Below are 22691 nucleotides of genomic sequence, written 5' to 3'. Positions count from 1 at the left end.
TGTGTGTGTGTGTGGGGGGGGGGGGGGCGGCGGGATGATAGCGGGCGGGGGGTTACCCTTGAGAATGACACGGTATACTGGTTTGATGAGTTACCTCCCTTCCGTGGGTGACAAACCATGACTTACCTCCCTTGCACTATATAGACTGTATTGATAGATGGGGAGGGTAATTATCCGAGGAAGGAAACAATGTCTGGAGAAACTAAAACCCAGGTGCACATTTGTGGGTCCAGGGCAGTGTGCATGCAAAATATCTTGTGCTTATCTTTTGCCATCTCTGAGGTATGGCGACCACAGACAGACAGACAGACACACACACACACACACACAGACAGACAGACACTCTCTTTTATTTATATGTATAGATTATATACAGTAGTAGTAGAAGTAGTAGTAGTAGTAGTAGTAGTAGTAATAAAAGCAGAAGTAGTAGTAGTAGTAGTAGTAGTAGTAGTACAAGTACTACTAGTAGTAGTAGTGTGGTTATTTTGGGGGGCGGGGAGGGAGGGGTGCAACAAAGAATGTTCTAATGGCTAGCTATGCCAAGATGTCCGCTGTTCATGAAGGGCACACTGAATCATTCAAAAGATTCGTGGTGCTCTCCGGAAATGTCTTCTGAAATCTTTTGTTTTTTATACACGTACATTTCCAAAATTCCGAATTTGATCAACTGACAGACCAAAACTCTGATGTAGAAGACCACCCTTACAGAGGAAAACAATGTTACGTCAATGTAGAACCCTCTTAAACTCATCAAAAGAGTGGAAAATCGTTACCTTGTTGATCGTTTTGTCTTTCAAGGATGCCCTTTTTGCCATTGGTAGCGTCAGGTAAATTCTGATAGACGTTGTTCTGTTGTGTTGTTTGGTCGAGACTTTCCTCTTGGGAGCTGTTTTCTCTCTTTCCCTCGGCTTTGGGTCGACTTCTCCGTCTATCGAAAAAAGAGCAAAGTATACTGAGTTAGAAAAAGTTTACGTTTGCAGCATTAGTTTTCTGCTAAAAACCAAAACGGTACCAAGATGTAATCAATACATGTGTGTAAGTTAGCTCTTTTTACATTTAGTCAAGTTTTGACTAAATGTTTTAACATAGAGGGGGAATCGAGACGAGGGTCGTGGTGTATGTGTGTGTGTGTGTGTGTGTGTGTGTGTGTGTGTGTGTGTGTGTGTGTGTGTGTGTGTGTGTGTGTGTGTGTGTGTGTCTGTCTGTCTGTCTGTGCGTGTGTGTGTGTAGAGCGATTCAGACTAAACTACTGGACCGATCTTTATGAAATTTTACATGAAAATTCCTGGGAATGATATCCTTGGAATTTTGTTTTCATTTTTCCGATAAATGTCTTTGATGACGTCATATCCGGCTTTTTGTAAAAGTTGAGGCGGCACTGTCACACCCTCATTTTTCAATCAAATTGATTGAAATTTTGGCCAAGCAATCTTCGACGAAGGCCGGACTTCGGTATTGCATTTCAGCTTTGTGGCTTAAAAATTAATTTATGACTTTGGTCATTAAAATTCTGAAAATTGTAAAAACAATTCTTTTTTTATAAAACGATCCAAATTTACGTTCATCTTATTCTTCATCATTTCCTGATTCCCAAAACATATAAATATGTTATATTTGGATTAAAAACAAGCTCTGAAAATTAAAAATATAAAAATTATGATCAAAATTAAATTTTCGAAATCAATTTAAAAACACTTTCATCTTATTCCTTGTCGGTTCCTGATTCCAAAAACATATAGATATGATATGTTTGGATTAAAAACACGCTCAGAAAGTTAAAATGAAGAGAGGTACAGAAAAGCGTGCTATCCTTCTCAGCGCAACTACTACCCAGCTCTTCTTGTCAATTTCATTGCCTTTGCCACGACTGACGATGCTACGAGTATACGGTCTTGCTGAAAAATTGCAGTGCGTTCAGTTTCATTCTGTGAGTTCGACATCTTGACTAAATGTTGTATTTTCGCCTTACGTGACTTGTTTATTTTTAGGGATTTTGCGTTCATGTCTGCATTTGTATCCACTACATGTGACTTATACTGACAAAATATGGCGGACAAGATTTGCGTAGCTGTACTTTTGGAATCATGCGTTCATGGTTCGTATATATTTTCTTATATAACGTTATTTATATTTTTGGGGCATTTTGTGCAGTCAGTAAAACACTAATGCGACAACACTCATCAAAATCATGACACCAGTTACCTCACGACAAGGACAACGATAATGATGATCACAACCAACACGACCACAGATCCTCCCACAGCACCACCAATGATGGGTAGTTCGGTTTCTGTTTTTTCACTTGGGATTTCTGCGGGCAATACACACAGCATTATTAGGGACACACAAGAGACTATAGGGTGTAGAAGCAATGATCGTCCTGTTTTAATTTTTTAATTTTTTATAAATAAGTATTCATAAAAGCCAATTAATATGTCTCTCTGATAACTGGTCAAACGGGCACACTAACTAATCCAACTAAGCGTTAATGACATAGCATTGGCTTTCTTTACATACAAAAACAACACAAGCAATACACAACAACCGATAGTTCAATTAACCCAGTAGAACGAACTGTTTCTTCGCTGATAAATGCCTATTCACTGGTTGTTTATACCAGCGTATGTGTAAGATACCGGATAAAAAGAGAGGCATCACCGGAGATTGTCCCATCAGGAACAAACCTTAATGCGTATATATCCTACACAATGTTCAGTTGTATATTAATTCAAATATATTTGTCACAAAAGAACTTGAACCTCCAAATAATGAGCAATCTAAACTCAGCGTCCTGCGTCGTTTTAATGCTGGCGATGAAAAAAATATGAGCAGATACACGCCTGTTATGCACATTTGAGGCATACACACCTGTTATGCACAGTGGAGGCACACATACCTGCTATGCACATTGGAGGCATACACACCTGTTATGCACAGTGGAGGCATACACACCTGTTATGCACAGTGGAGGCATACACACCTGTTATGCACAGTGAAAGCATACACACATGCTATGCCCAGTGGAGGCATACACACCTGTTATGCACAGTGGAGGCATACACACCTGTTATGCACAGTGGAGGCATACACACCTGTTATGCACAGTGGAGGCATACACACCTGTTATGCACAGTGGAGGGCTGTATCCTCTGTTGCACGCACAGTGTCCCGTGGCCTTGTCACAAGTGTCATTGCAATGGACACTGCACCTCTGCGTGCAGTTGAAACCGTGCGTCTCCGCAGGACACTCTGCGTTGCAACAACCAACAGTCAACGGTAAATGGTAGGCTTATCAGCCATTCAAGCAACCAACCAGCCAACCAACCCATGTTCATTTGCTGCGTATCTCAATAGTTTTGTTCAATATGCATCCTTAGTCTAAAGTAGCTGTATAGAGCAATATCGAAGATAGAGGAAAAGAGTGACTGTCCTTTATTACCTATCGTATCATTTACGAAGTAGGACAAATGAATGAGAATGCTGTATTAGAGGTAAACTACTTTGAACACTCTGTTCAAAATGTTCAAGTCACTAAAATTCCTTGAACGTTTGGTCAAATAAGAGGTACATACAAATGCTAATCGTAACTTAATTATGAAAATACAAACTTCCAGTTTATAAGGATATTACACATTAAAAACCTTCCATAAGTTTGACATGCACAAACACATGTACATTCTACCCATTTTTTGTAGAATTCGTATCAAGGTAGAAAAGACACTTTTGGTCGAAATGTGTTCAGCGCTACGTGCATGTGTTTTCTTCACATTCTTGTTCCTGTATTTTTTACCAGAGTTTGCCAATAAAAATCAGCAGTTTCGCAGATTAGCAAAAGCGATACACACATACCAGCATCACAATCAGGTCCGTGCCATCCAGGTTTGCAAGTGCAGTGTACTGACACCTTGTCACACACATCATCACATCCTGCACTGCATGGCTCTGTACAGTTGTGTCCAAACGTCCGATTTGCACAATCTGTTAAGATGAAAGGAATGTTAAGTACTCTTGGAGTAAGCTATAAAGATGGAACTATGACAGTATACATGGGATTGGGTGCACCGTCTGATAATTAAACAAACATGTGAGTACTAAGGCTGGGTACAGGGCCAAGGACCATGTCAGTTAGGCAATGCCCCTCCTAAGCTGAAACAATATTATCATTTTTATGATACTTGAACACTCTTTCCTTAAACCTAAGGTGATACTAAACATAAGGAATAGTGTAATGAAATTTGAACTCGCTTTGCAGTCGCATTCAGAATGTAGATCATGGATGACATCATTAATGGTAGTGTTATCACCAGTAATCGAATCGTATCGACAGACTTTAAATCGTTTCTCTAATTGATTTTAATTCTTTGGGGAGCCCATTTATCAAAACCCGGAAGTTTCTGTTTTCCAGGAGCCAGAGGTGTTGAACACATGCAGTATGTCAAGGTCGCTTTTCTATCTAAGACTGTTCCACTGCTGGTGGATGACGTTTTGAGTTTCAATTGAAAATGTTACGTCAACGTTGACACTACCAGGTTGTGGACGACGCCGATGAAACGTTCTCGTTCCTTTTGCAAAGCAAGGCCTACCTGTACTGTAGGATGGAAATGAATTTTGAAAAACATCTGATTTTAAACAAGTTGTATATGTACACAACATACAAAAGTCACAACATATTACATATCACTGTAAAGGTTATTAAGTGATCTGTCTGAAAACATGTTCGATTTTTTAATTTATCTCCCTTAGGCTTTACCAGACGACAGTTACTACCCTTAGTGAGGGCTTTTTTGACACAACTTGTGATTTTTGGCAACTTCAAATGTAGCAATTATAAAAGAAAAGGTTGCAATTACAACTTAAGACATCATTCTCGGTAGGGAAACGTACTTTTTGCGCCGATTTTGTGAAAACGCGCGCGTGATACAGAACAGGAAGAAGGTGACCCAGATTTTTGCCCAAAATGACCACGGGTGACCGTACTGTGTGTTGCGTCCTGACAAAACTAGAAAATTGAGTCGATTGTCGGTGAATTGAGTATGTTCAGCAAATGTAGCATTCTGCAAGATAATAATTTCAACTGAAATAAATCCGGTCGAAGCGGAAATAAAAACTCCACTATTTCGTCAAATTCACTGACGAGATTACATACAGAATACCTTTTTGTTCATCAATTGCAATCTTCAGAAACAGTATTTGTACGAAAATAATTTATGGTATTTATAAAAAAAAGGCTCCCGATGGGTTTTCCGTAATTCTGTCAGCATTACCAACAATTAAAGCGCCGGACCTGTCTGGTCGTATTTATGACCAAATTCAAAATATCGTCCTCCAGTGGGAGTGTCATCAGTACGAAGCAAATTACATCAGAATCCCTGGCAAAATGTAAAAATAAAACTTTATTTTTATGTACCGACATACCGGCCTTGTTCATAGTATAAATTGTGTATGAAACTAACCCGGATTTCCGGAAGCCAAAATAGATCGTAACACTAAAATGTCAGCACATTTGCGGGAAAATGTCAGTTAAAAAAGGTTTTAATTTAAAAGCACAAACAGAACTAAATTCTATGCAATTGTTGGTTTCTACTCGACCATTGGACCGAACAAAACATAATCATCAATCCATAGATATTACGCGAAGCATTCTTTACTTCAGTTGGTGTGACTGACGATTTTGGAGCCCCGATGTCTCAAGCGGTCATAGCCAAACTGAGAATAGGCACTGAGACGAGATAAAGTGATATTATTTCATTATGTAAGTAGAGAAAACTGTCCTCTTTCATTTTATACCATATCTGTGCTGGTAATTGTACAGTTACTACAAGCGTAATACTAATTCTTAGTCATTAGTAGACAACATGTATATATCCACAATCATGAGCAAAGATAATGTGAACTGTTTGCATATTGTCTCTCTTAATAATTATGTACCTTTTATTCTGAACAAAGTTTTAATGTTTTAGTTTGCACTCATAGCCTACGAAGTTAAGTGATTATTTTATCATATTATGGTCCGCACTGACCTGTATCGCACAGTAGAGGCTGACGGCCAGGGGGACAGCTGGAGCAGTGTCCTGTCACCTTGTCACACACATCACCGTTACTGCAGTTACCACATCTCCGGTCACACCCACCGCTCCAGTAGTAGTCACTGCAAGCTTTGACATGAATATTATATTTTTAAAAAGGTTGTACAACCTGTCTTTACATGAGTACAGAGAGAGAGAGAGAGAGAGAGAGAGAGAGAGAGAGAGAGAGAGATAGCGAGAGAGAGAGCGAGAGAGAGAGCGAGAGAGAGAGAGAGCGAGTGAGAGAGAGAGCGCGAGAGAGGAGGTATTACACACCGCTACGACCGAAGAGAAGTTAAAAATAAATTCCTGTTGTGCAGCGGGATAAAGTATTCCCTCATACCTCGGAGATATACCTTCACTCGCTCGCAGCGACGTCACGTGACATTTTAGATGGTGGAACAGAATGCTGTCGCTTATCGGCACTGGGTGCAGTGCCTTTGTAGTGCACTTGCACTACAACGGCACTGGGTCCAGTACCCGCTCCGGCATCGAAGCATTTTCCACTAAAAAGTGCACAAAATTTGACCTATTTCGTCGCCTATAGAGGACGGAAAGAATGTCATTTCAATGGTGTGATAACATTCTTTCCGTCACGTGACGTCGCTGCGAGCGAGTGAAGGTATATCTCCGAGGTATGAGGGAATACTTTAACCCGCTGCACAACAGGAATTTATTCTTAACTTAGCTTCGGTCGAACCGGTGTGCAATGGGTGGAGGGAGGGAGGGAGGGAGGGAGGGAGGGAGGGAGAGAGAGAGAGAGAGAGAGAGAGAGAGAGAGAGAGAGAGAGAGAAAGAGAGAGAGAGAGAGAGAGTGGATGCAACTCACAGAGTGAGAGGGGTAGGGGGGTAGGGCGATGCTTCTGAATCGCTCTGGCATTGTCCACTGCGTCGTGTGCCACCTTACAGGCGTCGTAGATCATGGTCTTCAAGTCAATGCCGTATTGGTAGGTCGTCTTGGCCTCCTGGGCACTCTCTCTGCCAGTCCAGGCGTTGGCGAGCAAGTCGATGGGTCCTTTCGGCTGCCTTCCGAAGAGCAGTTGGAATGGGGAAAATCCTGTACTCGCGTTGGGCAGTTATCTGATGGCGAAGAGTAATGCCGGCAGATACATGTGACATAGCTTTGGTTGAGTCGAGATGACCTTCTTCAGCATGGGCTTCAGGGTGCCGTGCAGACGCTCCACGATACCATTGGACTGCGCATGGTAAGGCGACGAAAATACACCTTTTATGGAGAGTAACTTCCGGAACTCTCGCATCATGTCTGAGGTGAACTGGGATCCATTGTCTGACTGGATTTCATCAGGAATTCCCATCCTGGCACAAAACAGAAAACAGTGCTTCGGCCACTGTAACAGAGTATATCTTCTTCAGTGGTATTGCTTCCGGAAATCTAGTCGCCACATCGATGACTGTCAGGATGTGCGTGTGCTTCTCCTCCGTGGGAGGAGACAAGGGGCCAACGAGGTCGATAGCTACTCGCTTGAATGGTGTCTCTATCCTTGGCATGTTATCTAGGGGAATATCTCTGGTCTTTCCCTTGGCTTGAGTCCTCTGGCAAATATCACAGGATCTACAATACTCTACGACAGCTGTAGACATCCCTGACCAGAAAAATCGCGCTCGGATTCTATCCGTTGTGCTTGCTACAGTGTCCCGAGATTAAAGTGTCATGGGCGGAAAATAGCACTGATTCGACGAGTGGTTCCGGGACTACAATCTGGTGATATGTCTCGGTCGGGGTAACAAAGTCTATTTAGAGAACGCTGTTCTCTATCACGAAGTGGAAACTATTTTCCCTTGTCTCTTTAATTCCCCGCTGGAAGCAAACTTGAACTAGGCATCTAGTTTTGGATCTGCCCCTTGAAGTCTCTTCAACTCATCTCCGTCCACTGAAAGTTTTGTTGCTGGAGCTCTGAGTGGTTTCGTTTCTTTCTTGTCCAGTGTCGACTGCGCTCGAGTAGTTGCAGCGGCTGTGGAAAGCTGTTCTACTCCTGCTGTTTCTGGTTCGTCGGCCACCACTTTTCCAAATAATCCTGGTGCAGGATGAATCCTCTCGAGGTTTCCTAGTAGTAAGACTATCACTGGTGAGTCAATCACACAACAGCAGATGTTTCCGGTGTAAGTACTTGTTTCCACTGGGACGACTGCTAATGGGAAGGTTTCCCTGTTTCCTCCGAAGGAGATTGTCGTCTTGCTCTGTTCGATGTACTGCTCTGGGCGAACCAGCGCTCTTCTCACTCCTGCTGTCACTGCACCTGAATCGACCACCACCGTGACTGGGATGCCGTTTACCGTTCCTTTGGAATATTCTAGGTCACGGTTTTGGCTGCAGGTGTACTCCTGTTCCATCCGGCGCAAAGCAGTGTTGGTTTGCCCCTCTGTAAACCTGGCCTACATCCTCTTGCGATGTGGCCTACTATTCCAAACTTGTAACTTGTGATGTGAGCGTCTTTCTTGCTCTTGTCTATCTCCGCTTGATAGTGCTCTCGATTTGTCTGTCTGGAATGAGAACCGCCTTTGCCACCCCTCTGACTGTCTCTGTTCGTATAACCTCCTCTGTTCTGAGGTGCGCTGAATGCCGCTACGTTGTTACCTTTGCCTGCTAGTATCTTGGACGGATGTGCCACGCGATAGTTCTCTGCTAACTCAATAAGTACCGTCAGCTTCTTTGGGTTCCTCTCGCGTAGAAATACGGCTAGCTCTTTCGCTACACTTGACAGCATCTGTTCCTGGATCACTAGTTCTGCTAGGCTCTCAAAGGTGTTTTCCGTTGCGTTCAGCTGTACCCAACGATCAAACAGATGCCTCAGTCGAGTCCCAAATGACAAAAAAGGATTCATCAACTTCAGGTTTCGCCGACCTGAACTTCTGTCTAAACAATTCTGCGTTACAGTGAAACTTTGTCAATAAACATTCCTTCAAGGTCTCGTACTGTAATCCTTTGCATTCAGAGTATGAAACAAATTAAAAGCTTGACCATCCAGAACTGCGCTAAGAAGGATTCCCCAATCTTTCTTTGGTCAGCTCAACGCTTTTGCATGTGCTTCAAATCTACAAAGAAACGAGTCCATAGAATCTATAGCTTCCTTGAACATGGGTAACCTAGGATAGTTCCTCGGGTGGGTCTTTTGCTCTCTGTCCCGCTGTTCAGGTTGCTCTTTATTCTTGCTTTCTTCTATACGAGTCCTCGCTTCTATTTCTAACTTCTTTAAATCAAAGTTTCTAATGTCTTCTCTCTCTCTTGCTTCAGCTTCAGCTTTTTTCAGCTCTTTCCCTTCTATCAGCTTCAGCTTCAGCTGCCTTAGCTTTAAATTCAGCTTCATCTGCCTTAGCTTTAGCTTCAGCTGCCTTAACTCTAGCTTCAGCTTCAGCTGCCTTCGCTTTAGCTTCAGCTTCAGCTTTAATCCTTTCCATTTCCCTACTCACGACCCTTTCATCTCTCTCCATGCACTGCAGAATATATTTCTGTTGCGCTTCTCCAGTGATACCTAGTTGTTTAGACTGGGCCAGATATTCATCAAAGTTGGTATTCTTATAGGAGCCCGCCATCTTCAAAAGTACTGTACAAATACTAAAAATAAAAAAGAACTCACAACTGACGTGATCCGATACCAGTAAAGTAGATATTGTGTGCCCGTGAGTTCACGGACTGTTTGTGTATTTTTCTAGATAAGTGAAGGGTGTATGGTTTTGTTAGTGAAATTGTGCACGAGATTGTAATCTCGAGTTGTTTTTGCATCCAAACCTGTGAGTACCCAACTTTTGAATAACTAACATTTATGTTCATGATTGTGTGTATTTGTGTGTATGTTTATCGTAACTGTATAATACAGTGGAGGGACCTACATTTGGAGTTGTGTTTGTTCCTGTATGATAGTGTACTAGCGCATTTGCATTCATTCACAGAGGGAGGGAGAGAGAGAGTGGCTGCAACTCACAGAGAGAGAGGGGTAGGGGGGAAGGGCGAGAGATAGATACAGACAGGCGGAGACCTAGTCATCTTGTCTCAGATCTCAAATCATAATGTTACTTGTGGCTGCCAGAACGATCGGCTTTTAAACAACTAAGCAATCATCTAAACAGCCCTCATTATGATGAGATTAACAGTGTAATTGTTTACCATTTACCATTTAGTTCAGTAATAACGCTCAACTGATATATACTGTTCAAAAAAAGAAACGCATAGCTTGTAATATTTGGTTAATTTAGTTATATGGCTACAAGGATATCCACCAAACTGCAGAAAATGTTTATCTGGTCGTCGACCTTTCGTCCATTGCCACAAGTGAGCTCTGCACGTGACGCATGCGTTATCAGTGGCTACAATGTCAAAATTGCTCATTTGGCATGACCACTCGTCATGCTTCAGTGTAATCTCGTGAAACTCGGGGAATATTGAGCTCTCACCATGTCTTCCAAAACCCATAAAAGCGGATTGTTCGCCACAAAGAAATCAGACGACAATTCAGCGACGAAAGATGGCCCGATTGAGCAGAGAAGACCGCCAAATTGCATTGGGTCGTTTACAAGCAGGCCAAAGTCAAAGTGCAATCGCCAGGCACTTCCACGTGTCCCAGAGCACCATCAGTAGACTGTGGGTCAGGTTTCAAGCCACTGGCTCCGTTGCTGACTTGCCACGAGCGGGAAGACCAAGGGCGACAACTGCTGCTCACGACCGCTTCATACGGCTCCGCCACCTCCGGAATCGTTTCCTGTCGGCCTCATCTTCTGTCCAGGCTCTCCCCGGGCCACACCGATTATCGGACCAGACCGTGCGGAACCGCCTGCATGAAGCTGGTTTGAGAGCTCGCAGACCTCACAGAGGAGCTGTCCTCACCCGCCGCCATCGCCAGAACCGAGTGCAGTGGGGCAACCAGCACCTTCGCTGGACCGTCCGGAATCACTGGAGACACGTGTGGTTCAGCGACGAGTCCTACTTCCTGCTCCAGCGACATGATGGTCGGAGGAGGGTCTACCGGAGAGTAAACGAACGTTACGCGCCCAACTGTGTGGATGAGGCACCCGTTCATGGTGGTGGAGGCGTCATGGTGTGGGGGGCGATCAATACCGCTGGAAGGAGCACCCTGGTGCACGTCCAAGGGCGCATAACTGCCCAGCGATACGTGGAGGAAATTCTGCGCCCACACGCCCTTCCTCTTCTGGCTGACCAGGATGCCATATTCCAGCAGGACAACGCTCGCCCGCACACAGCGCGACTCACCACCCAGTTCCTCACCCAGTTCCTCACCGACCACCATGTCCAGGTGCTTCCCTGGCCATCCATGTCGCCAGACATGAACCCGATAGAACACCTCTGGGATGAATTGGACAGACGTGTGCGCAGGCGAGAAGAAGCGCCGGCAAATCACCGCGATCTATTGCAGGCACTTCAGGAGGAGTGGGACACCATCCCACAGCAAGATATCCGGCATCTGATCCAGTCCATGCCCAGAAGGTGCCGGGCAGTTGTTGCTGCTCAAGGCAGTCACACCCCCTACTGACTTGACAGCCTCGGCACCCAATCGTATTGATTGACTGATTGATTTGAAGATGCAAATGAACTGTGTGTGCATTCAACTGTGTCCATACCAAATTTCAAACAAATAATCTAAATATTGGATTTTCTGTTAATTTTTTCGAAAAATAAAACAAATTTGGCAAGTAGCAACTATGCGTTTCTTTTTTTGAACAGTATACAATCAAAGAGCTTCATGACATACACGCAACGTCGAACGAAGTTTAAGTTTTCACAAACGTCAACTCCTTCAAATGCTACCACGAATCTACACATGCATCAACAAACGAACAAAACATATTATGTGACGTGGAGAACGCGAGTTCAACAAGTATCCAAACTATTTTCATGCAGTCTGCAACATGTGGTGTATTTATAACATTCGCTTGTTCCTCACATACCCGTATCGCACAGTGGAGGTTGGAGGCCAGGGGGACAGCGGGAGCAGTGTCCTGTCACCTTGTCACACACCTCGCCGTTACTACAGTTACCACACCTCCTGTCACACCCACTGCCCCAGTAGTCGTCATTGCAACCTGTATCATGACCAACGTTTTCTTGTTATGAACTTGTAAGTTCAACATCATTATAACACTAAGGCCGGCGACGTGATGGGTACAATATCATTCTTTAAACTGGTATACAGTAATGCTGATATTTGATCAAAGTCGGAACCCACAACAACCTGACAAATGTTGTTGTTGCTCTTGTTCAAACGGGTTGCCCCGTTCACTGACAGTTAGTAGCTCTCCTTTATATCAAACCGATTCCTTCATAAACGTAAAACTGGGAGCACTGTTGGCTATCAGGGTCATAACATAGGTAATAATGCATCAGCTTGATCTTCCCTGAGACTTAGGTCCGCGTCGTGTGAATAGTGACCCGGAACGAATACAATAAAAAGAGGAAACGGCTGTAGCAGCCCACAACTTTATGCACCGCGATTTCAGAGGCAAAGGCACCCGAAGTTGAACTTGGCATACGGATGCCGGAAGAGGAACATGTTTCACCTTTCTGTAGTATTTTAGGCAAAAAAACACTGACCTCAGAAATCGCAATAAAGCGGACATTTTGCTGATTTTTATGCAAGTGCCTTTTCTTTAACATTACGCTGGGTAAAAAACGCTCTTGCTTTTCTTCTTCTGGTGCCTGTGCAGGCTTGCACGCTGAGAGTAACTCGGAAGTCACAGTAACCTTTAGTGATCTTACACAATCGAGCGCCCAGTCATATTTTGCTTCCACTATCTTTCACACCTTGGTGCTACCTCCTTGAGAATTTTCTGTCCGAAGTTAACGCTTGGTTTGATATGTGTCAGGGATGTGACCCAGAAGTGATTGATACGAATGTATGTTGTTATTGTTATTGCTATGGTATGTTTGTAAAACCATTTCGTTGTATAGTTTGATAAGAGCAAGCGAACGATAAGGTTAAAACAACATAACCCCCCCCACCCGTCCCCTGAATACATAATACAGAATACAGAATCTTTAATTGCCCAAGGTTGGGAATTTGTGATGACATTGCGGTTAAGAAACATTTCACCAACACACGCATCATTTATACAAACTGATCAACAACATTAATTTAAAATCAACACTGGACAGCATAAGTATAAAAATACATTCACTAAAACTAGCAGTATACACTATTCACTAGTTCTGTCCATTTTCCTTCGGCCCCCTGCCCGTTTTGGTATGATTTATATAATAAAACGCATCCTGCATTATTTGCAACATTTATCTCTTATTGCTCGAATGGTGTCTCCTAGCTCTCTGCATGTTTGTTTTTCTTACACTTTGAGATATGCCTTGTTAATGACATTACAAAGTACCTGTCTTCACCTGTAGACCATATTGTAAATCACCGTAAATTCAAAATCTGCGGCCAGGCCACTCACTTCATTGAGTGCGAATTTGCTGCAGATTGAATGTTGGAACCGATATTTATCTCAATCTGCGCTTTTAAGTCATGTAAAAAGGCCAACGCTACACAAACATAATTGGTAGGCATGAAGTGAAAGGAATTGTTCTGATATCAAGTAAAAGCCAAGATAGATCTATGGCGATTTACACGGGAATAACTTTATTTTATCGGAATATAAACATACTCAGCACTTGTACTTCACAAATGTTGATTGTAATGTTGTCTCCAGAAATTCCTGTGTTATTCTTGGACACTCTGACGATGCTTCCACTGAGAACGCCGCTTCCACAAGTGAAATTTGTTTTTCTGCTTGGTACCGTGTCAAACCGGTAGCATTCTGTTCCGTCCACGTAAATGGCACAACCTCTCATTCTGGGTATTTCTGAAAGAAAAGCAAGGACTTTGTCACCTTTAGCAAAAATCAATCAATTCCACATAGCAGAGATAAGCTAATCGTGTATCATCAGGGGTTGTCTGCGCGTGCGTTCGTACGTGTGAGTATGTGAGTGTGCTTTTGATTTCCGTAGGTCAATTCTCCATTAGAAACCTAGTGCACTCTTCTTTTTACATTTAGTCAAGTTTTGACTAAATGTTTTAACGTAGAGGGGGAATCAAGACGAGGGTCGTGGTGTATGTGTGTGTGTGTGTGTGTGTGTGTGTGTGTGTGTGTGTGTGTGTGTGTGTGTGTGTGTGTGTGTGTAGAGCGATTCAGAGATAACTACTGGATCGATCTTCATGAAACATGACATGAGAGATCCTGAGTATGGCATCTCCAGACGTTTTTTTCTCTCATTTTTTTGATAAATGTCTTTGATGACGTCATATCCGGCTTTTCGAGAAAGTTGAGGCGGCACTGTCACGCTCTCATTTTTAAACCAAATTGGTTGACATTTTGGTCAAGTAATCATCGACGAAGCCCGGACTTTCCTTCTCGCGGGGATTGACGAAGCTGTACTGTCTTGGTGAAAAAAATACAGTGCGTTCAGTTTCATTCCGTGAGTTCGACAGCTTGACTAAATGTAGTAATTTCGCCTTACGCGACTTGTTAAATGTATGGTCGCCATGAGCATGATTGTGGGGCGTTCAATCAATTAACATGCATCTGTCCACACACAATGTATTTTCATCCATCCTTCAACATTAAAGGCACAGTAAGCCTCCCGTAAACCATCACAGAGCTCCCCGAGCGTCTAAATACAGTACAAGCATACTTCCATTTGAACGCTCACCGAACGGGAACATCCTGGCTGCTTTCTGTCGAGCGTGAGACATTTTCAAAGAATTTATTTTCGTAGACTTGTTCCGTTAACAACAACGGCGCCTCGTTTTTGCGCTAGACCTAACTTTTAAAATCTAAATAATAAATTGACAGCTTGTTACACAAACATTCTTTAATCATAAAAGAATTCGTTTTTCATCAAGACAAGATCAGAACAATTCGAAGTTGTGAAAGTTTAAAAAAAGAAAAGCCCGGAAGCAGGGTCACGCAAGGGTCGTAGCAGACGACGGCCGGTTTATCAGTGCAAATCGCCGTTCCTCTCAACAGTCAAAAGCCATCGCTAGAGTTCTTGTGAACCACAGCCGTTGTTTCGTGCATAAAAAAAAACGTGCTATTGTAGATAAGCTCACGTCGAGTCGCATTCAAATGACTAACTATGACGACTGCATTGTGAAAAGGGAAAACTGGATCACACGGGTTCACGATGGCTCAGGGGTAAGATAAACCACGCAAAAATAAATTCTTTGAAAATTGTTCGCTCTTCACGGAGGGCACCTAGGATGTTCTCAATTGGTGAGTGTTTAAATGAAATGGTGTTTGTACTGTGTGTAAAAGCCTGACCGTATCTATGATGGTTTACGGGAGGCTTACTCTGCCTTTAACCACTCGAGGAAAACTAGAATATTATGATCCATGAAATAGATGAAAGGCAGCTACGGATATATCGATAATAACTAACTACACAAACTGTGTATACATTCAAACATTTCTGTTTAAAAATAGCAAACAAATAAGAACTACTTACATTCACAACATTAGGACAAAAACAGACAGACATATAAAACATAACATTCACCTACAAGTAATACCGTAAACTACCTTGTATACGCCCACCCCATCCTGAACTCAGGTCAAAATGAGTTCGGCTCATTCTCTCCCTGACAGGATGCCTTGAGTTTCCTTGTCTGGCAAGGAAAGCGATTTTTTTTAACATATTTAGAGCTTTTTGTAATGTATTATTGATATAAGCAGATTCGCGATCGTCGATAATGGTTTTTCATTGTGTTTTGTATTTGTTAAATTACAAAGGAATTGATATGTAAGAGCTATTTTTCGCGGCTGTATTTACTGTGCAAACAACTCTAAATATGGCAAAAGTGTCACGTGATAATCAACCGTTTGGTTTCGGCGCTAACTGGAGCAGACGATTTTTTCTGTAACCAGTTGACAGTGATGAAACCATATATTACGGTCTCCTTCCGGCAGCAGTCCCAAAATGTCGACTTGTTTTGACCTTAGAACGATGTCTTTATCATAACTGTGAAGAACAGAACGGAGATCACTGTCGAAGTCGGCCAATCTGCAATCTGCAATCATTTTCGTCTCGCGAGAACACTGATCTCAAATTTAGATCAGAGCTCGCGAAAACCATATGGGAGATAACTGTATTTTTGTTTTGATAGATTCGCGTAGGACTGTAGCGTCCGGTCAGGGAGAGAATGAGCCGAACTCATTATGACCTGAGTTCAGGATGACGCCCACCCCCCTTATGTACCAATTTTGGACAGTTGGGGGTGGGCGTTTACTAGGTACTATACCCTTTACAGGAGCGGTTCCTTTGCTAGAATAACGATATTCTGGTCATTTGGCATATAAGTGTTCAAAGCTTGCGTTATTGCACAAAACTGTCCTCTCTTTCAATCTCTCTCTCTCTCACACGTTTCTTCTTTTCCTTCCCAGTCCGATGCACCAAAAGAGTATCATGATTCTCTAGCCACTCTCGATTCCTTTTTTGTCCCCGCATGAGCTGTTTGTGAAACACTTCCATTGTTGCCCAGATGCTCTAGCGCTGACAGTTTCAACTCCACTGTCATGTAGGATTTCCTTCGCGGCATCTTGTCACACTGAATTCTCTGCCACGCGCGAAACATTTCCAAGAAAGGGAAACAATTTTTAAAAAAGCAGCAAGAGCAGACTGAATAATATTTTTTCATATCCTTCACTCTAATGATTGAAAATAAGGGGTGGGCGTTTGCTAGGTACTGTACCTTGTGCACAGAATTTGACCAAACGTTGGGCGTACACTGGGCGTATACAAGGTAGTTTACGGTACAGGAACATAAACATGCTAAGTGTAATACTGATAGAAAGAGATAGAAAGAGAAATATTAACATGTTCAGGCTAAGTGAGAACGAAATGTACCATGGATAAAGAATACAAAATATATGTCTTTAAAATTATCGGCATTGACGGAATGTCTGAAAACGCTTGGAAGTGAATTCCAAAGATTAGTTCCCGAAAATAGGCTAGATTTGAAAAGATCTATACGAGGCAGGGGAGCATATATTTTTGTGGGCTCTTTACAATTGTGTGAAGTGAATTGAGAATAAATAGAGAGAGAGAGAGTGAGAGAGAGAGAGAGAAAGAGAGAGAGAGAGAGAGAGAGAGAGAGAGAGAGAGAGAGAGAACAAGAACAAGAACAAGAACAAATCTGTAATTGTCTAAGGCCACAGCCCCTTACAATAGTGGTTAAAATAACAGCAATAGTATCTGCACAGTTATAAATTATAGTCACGCATAAAATTCAACAAATACATTAAGACCCTGAGAGAGAGAGAGAGAGAGAGAGAGAGAGAGAGAGAGAGAGAGAGAGAGAGAGAGAGAGAGAGAGAGAGAGATAGAGAGAGAGAGAGAGAAGGAGAGAGGGGGTAGTGATGGTGGTCATAACACTTACAATTTTATAAAATCTTGAATACAACTATAAACAAGAAATTCCTCCGAGGTAGGAAAAACACCCCCGTTGGTCAAAGGGAAATAACCATTCTCACTGCCACCAACTGAGAAGGTTATTTCCCTTTGACCATTAATATGTCCCTCTATAAGTCCTTGTAGAATCTTAATCCACCAATAACTCCCTAACCGTGTGTTTGACTGGTCCCAATTTTTGTAAGGACCGTCTCAGGAATGTATAGAACCTGTTCACCAAGTTTGGTGACGATCGGTCCGTTCATTCGTGAGATCTATATGCGAACACAAACAAACAAACAAACAAACACATCGACCGAATCCTATACACACCCCTATACCGGGGGTGTAATGATACACTCTTCCTCAAGGTTCCACCCAGCTATTAACACAATAATAAAGAATCACAAAAACACAAGACACCATACCCAAAAAGTTCGACAGAATGACAGAGAGATAAACAGATAAGACAAGCAGACAGACATGAGATATTAGCTACTATTCCGACTGGGTCGTGTGACAGACGATTTCTTCCACACGTGATTATGTTGATGTCTAACGAAGCCGTCAGGCTGAGTTTGACGTCAGCTAATCGAGTGTGGAAAAAACTCTGTCACACGAACAAGTCTAAATAGCATTTATGTCTCACAGGTTCAACATAGGAGATAACAAACACGTCTTGCGTACTCAAACCTAAACACAGGAGCAGCCATTGTGGAGAGATCTACTTTTTGACGGAAGTGACCAAACAACTATTAATGACGTCTCGGTATATGTGAATGACGTCACAGTCTGTATCTTTTGAAGCATCGGATTCTTCATGACGTCTTTCTGTGTGTGCATTCGTGAAATGTTTGTTCTTTTCGGGATCTTTGTCATCTATGTTCACAACTCTGTCCTTCTAGATTCAGACTATAACAGGCCTCGTGAGCGAGCCACTTTCCAAGGGCAGCTAAATTCGCGTATGGAAACTACTGTCGTCTGGGATGCCGTTTTCAGTATTCTCAGCGTTGAAGAAACAATATAATGCTGCGTCGCTCACAAGAAATAACGGCTTTAGGTGTGACGAAAAAAGAACAGGGCCTGAGTACGGTGATTAATACAAGACTTATTTTACAACCATTTGAAAATTACATACACCCCCCGTGGCTGCCCGCATAACGAAATAAAGATTACACAATGTTCTATTTATAACTCACGTTGGGAATCCCGAGAGACTTTCTTTGTTTAGTGGGGCACTTACGGGGGTCGAGGCTTGCCGAGACCCCTTCATTGCCACTAAACAAAGAAAGTCGCGTGGGATTCCCAACGTGAGTTACACCAGAACATTTTGTAATTTCTTTAGTACACTTTTAATACGGTAAGACGTGTGTTGTTATGTTTTTAGGCACAGCACTGCGTCTGTTTACATCCCATATAGGGCCTCGACGCCTAATCCGGAAGTCTGTGGTCAATGGGTGTGTTTCGTACATCCGAGCTTGAAAGTAGTCCGATCATTTGATGTCATATTTGTCAGCTTCTGTTGTAATCTGTGCTCTCACCTTATATTGAGTTCACACTGAAACACTCTGGAGAACAAAACAAACAAGAGGATTTTGTTTTTACTCTTGCAAGACTGCAACACTCTGGAGAATCAAAACATCGGCCAAACATGACGTATTTTGGAAACAAATGTTGCAATTTGTTTCGAACATTTGATGTCACGAGTTCCAAAGTCGGTCTGATGGCAAATGTCTGTCGCGCGACATTTCAGTGTGCTGTCGTTCACAAAGTTCCAGAGATCGTTTACGGTGGCCTGGCGTAAAATAAAAAGAAATGTTTTTACAGTACGTACTCATAAGACTACAGAAAGTAAGTGCCTGTTGTAGGAATTGTCGTTATCGTTCATTCTTTAACGTTCACAATCATTATTGCTTGTCGCTTTTAGATCTCACAAGCGGAAACACTGCAGCCAACAGAAATGTCACAGCGTTCAAGGTTTCATTTCTTAGGTGCATTATAGTTGTAACTTGAGTGGACGCAATCAAGCAATATCCTTTCCAGATCCATGATAAATATAGATGGTATGAAATTATTCCAATGTTACTGGACTGGAGATTTTCTTTCAAACCGGTGAAAAATCTCCTTTTCCTTGGAGCGCCATTGTTTTTTCCAAGCCAAGCGTTGGAAGATTCGTGCGCAGCTAAAATTAGACGTACAGTGAATTTTGACTAGTTTTCACCACGAGTGCGCATGCTCAGATATTTACACAACGTTTTAGCTCTTCAAAGCGCATGCTCATAGAGAATACTACATGGCTTGCTGTGTCGTACCAGATTTACACGAGTTGTTTTTTTAAATATTGAACTGCGAGCGAAAGCGAGCTGTTCACTATTTGAAAAAGCAACGAGTGTAAATCTGGTACGACACAGTAAGCCATTTAGTATTCTGTTTATTCTACCTACTGTTCTTACGTGTATTTTACTGAAAATGTCCTGCAGTTGAGGCGCTTGTTTTGGAACCTCGATCTCTTCTAAAACCTCGTGCAATCTATTACGTCAAAGTGAAGAAACGTAACTCTGAAAGTGTGGTGAGGTGTTAGTTCTAAAATTTCATCGAGGGTAATTAGCGAGCGCATTTTTTTTCTATAATGACGTTTGTCTGGGTGACATTGGCATCATAAGCAGTGGAAAAACAGGTCCCTGCTAGACTTGCTTGACATGACCTCATTTACATGATATACACACGTGTGGTTTGAACGATTATTATCTCACGGATGTCTCTCTCACGTATGTAGGATAAAGATATTTACACAATGGTTTCCTGGGGTTTTCCACAGCTTTACACCACCTTTTACCTTATAAGGAAATAAAAAATGACGCGTTTGACCATATACGGAACACAACTTGCAGTCAAACAGTGTACTAAATCGTTTTTCTCGTGTTTTGAACTTGCCAGTGTTACAGGCACAGAGCAGAGTCCGTCCCGCGCTTCAAGTTGCTTTGTGTACATCACGTGGCCACCCAAACACCCGCACAACGCAACATTTTCACGAGAAAACACGTTTATTTGTTTGCTTTGTCTGTATTACACATCTATATTTACATTTACCACTTACACACCAAATTGTATACTTTAGTTTGCAAGTGAATCGTTATCATACAAAATAACGTTATCACAAGACGAACAGAGATCTCAGAGATTGTCTGCTTCTCAACTGTTTCACGCAAATCGTGTAATATCTATTTTTGCGGAAACCTCTAGAAGAAATGCAATCTCAGCGGCTTCCACCTGCAACATAGTCGTGCTTATTTGGAATGTGACGTCCTGTTCTTCGTCAGTCACACCTATCTCAAAAACTAAGCGTCGCACAGAACCAGCACCCTTCCATTAATAACAGCAGGAGAAATAAAAGTCGTGTGTGCATTTTGGGGCTTTTGGGGGGACGATTTCGAGTTTGAATCAGTTCCTGCACATGCTCCAAAGCGTGTAACATACAATCTTGCACACGTTTGCTTTAGTAGTGGCAAAGAAGGAAAGCGTGTGACATACATACATACACACTTTTAAACAAATTCTTATGAAAACCTACATTTTCAACACTTTATCCTCGTTAGTAACCTAAAATAAAAACACATTAATAATGAAATACAAAAATGAAACAAATATCTCCGTGGAAGAAAAAACACCAACAAAAAACAAAAAAATTCCCACCATTCGATATTTACTAAAGCTAACAAATATTAGCATAAAGTAAACCATCAGACAAAAAATCCAAATATCTATTCCTGATTGAATTCAATTTTTTTTTCAATCTGATATCTTTGCTTTAATATTTCAAAAAGACACGCAAAAGCGGAACTGAACCTTGAAGTGTACATTTATAAATATAAGATTTTCCCAAAAGATTGATCAAATCTAAAACATTATCAGTGAACTCAATCAATCAATCAAAATGAGGCTTATATCGCGCATATTCCGTGGGTACAGTTCTAGGCGCTCTGCAGTGATGCCGTGTGAGATGAAATTTTATACGGCCAGTAGATTGCAGCCATTTCGGCGCATATTTACCTTTCACGGCCTATTATTCCAAGTCACACGGGTAGGCTATAGGTAGACAATTATTAACTGTGCCTAAGCAATTTTGCCAGGAAAGACCCTTTTGTCAATCGTGGGATCTTTAACGTGCACACCCAATGTGGTGTACACGGGGGGTGTTCGGACACCGAAGAGAATCTGCACACAAAGTTGACTGTGAAATAAATGTCCGCCGAACGTGGGGACGAACTCACGCTGACAGCGGCCAACGGAATACAAATCCATCGCACTACCAACTGAGCTATATCCCCGCCCCACTCTCTCTCTAACTCTCTCTCTCTCTCTCTCTCTCTCTTATTCTCTCTCTCTCTAACTCTCAGTCTCTACATCTCTCTCTAACTAGGGATCGCGCTAGCTTTTTAAAAAACGCGTAAGTCATACGCAACGAAACGAAAAAAACGCGTCACGGACCAATATTTTTGCGTACTACGAAAACACGTACAGACACAAACAAAACACGCACGAAAGACTTAAAGACACTCCATACCTAAATACCGCGAGTTTTCCTGTCGAACTCCGCGCACGCCTGTCGAATAACACCCCTGCTGTCTCCAACCTTCGGGCCTTGCGAGTTTGTTTCCCGCTCTAATACGACTAGACACACTTTCCGCCTTTTGGAAGCGCGAGATGGGAGAGCAGCTAATGTCTGTTTCATTATCCGACAAGACATTATCTGGTAATACCCTCGTTACGTTCGTTTGCGATACTTCGATGCAAAAAGAAACGGACTTTAGTTTTGACGCGCAGATTTCATGTGTGTCGTCACTTCTCGAGCCCTATAGTCAGTTTCAGGATCGGGTGATTATTAAGTCAGAGCAAAAGCGCTGCGTGAAGACAAGAAAAAGTTACAATATTTTTGCGTATGGCTTACGCGGCGCGGCGATAAAGACGGGTCAGCGACTTTTAAAATGCGTCAAATACGCAAAAATCGTGCGTAAACGCGATCCCTGTCTAACTCTCTCTCTCACTCTCTTTTCCCTCTCGATCTCTCTCTCTCGATCTCTCTCTTTAACTGTCTCTCTCTCCAACTCTCTCTCTCTCTAACTCTCTCTCTCTCTCTGAAACTCTCTCTCTCTCTAAAACTCTCTCTCTCTCTCTCTCTCTCTCTCTCTCTCTCTGTCTCTCTCTCTCTCTCTCTC

The 22691-nt window shown here is 42.4% G+C and overlaps 2 protein-coding genes across 5 annotated transcripts in view; both read right to left on the bottom strand.

Annotated features, from left to right (window-relative positions):
• Positions 1 to 7384, bottom strand: part of LOC138963662 (receptor-type tyrosine-protein phosphatase epsilon-like) — a 28912-nt gene extending 21528 nt beyond the window's left edge. Inside the window, exons 1-6 of the mRNA XM_070335508.1 lie at positions 7211 to 7384; positions 6024 to 6074; positions 3853 to 3981; positions 2900 to 2927; positions 2206 to 2314; positions 777 to 931 (exon numbers count right to left, since the gene is read on the bottom strand). Of these exons, the coding sequence (XP_070191609.1) occupies positions 777 to 931; positions 2206 to 2314; positions 2900 to 2927; positions 3853 to 3981; positions 6024 to 6074; positions 7211 to 7384 (646 nt within the window). The remainder of the gene's footprint in view (positions 1 to 776; positions 932 to 2205; positions 2315 to 2899; positions 2928 to 3852; positions 3982 to 6023; positions 6075 to 7210) is intronic.
• LOC138964183 (receptor-type tyrosine-protein phosphatase mu-like) overlaps positions 1 to 22691 on the bottom strand; it is a 315123-nt gene that overhangs the window by 232517 nt on the left and 59915 nt on the right. The gene's annotated exons all lie outside the window — the stretch shown is intronic.

This window comes from Littorina saxatilis, linkage group LG4 (assembly GCF_037325665.1).
Source record: "Littorina saxatilis isolate snail1 linkage group LG4, US_GU_Lsax_2.0, whole genome shotgun sequence".
Classification (NCBI taxonomy): Eukaryota; Metazoa; Mollusca; class Gastropoda; order Littorinimorpha; family Littorinidae; genus Littorina; species Littorina saxatilis.
The sequence above is the reverse complement of the archived record's forward strand: the minus strand, read 5'-3'. Positions and strand labels throughout refer to the sequence as shown.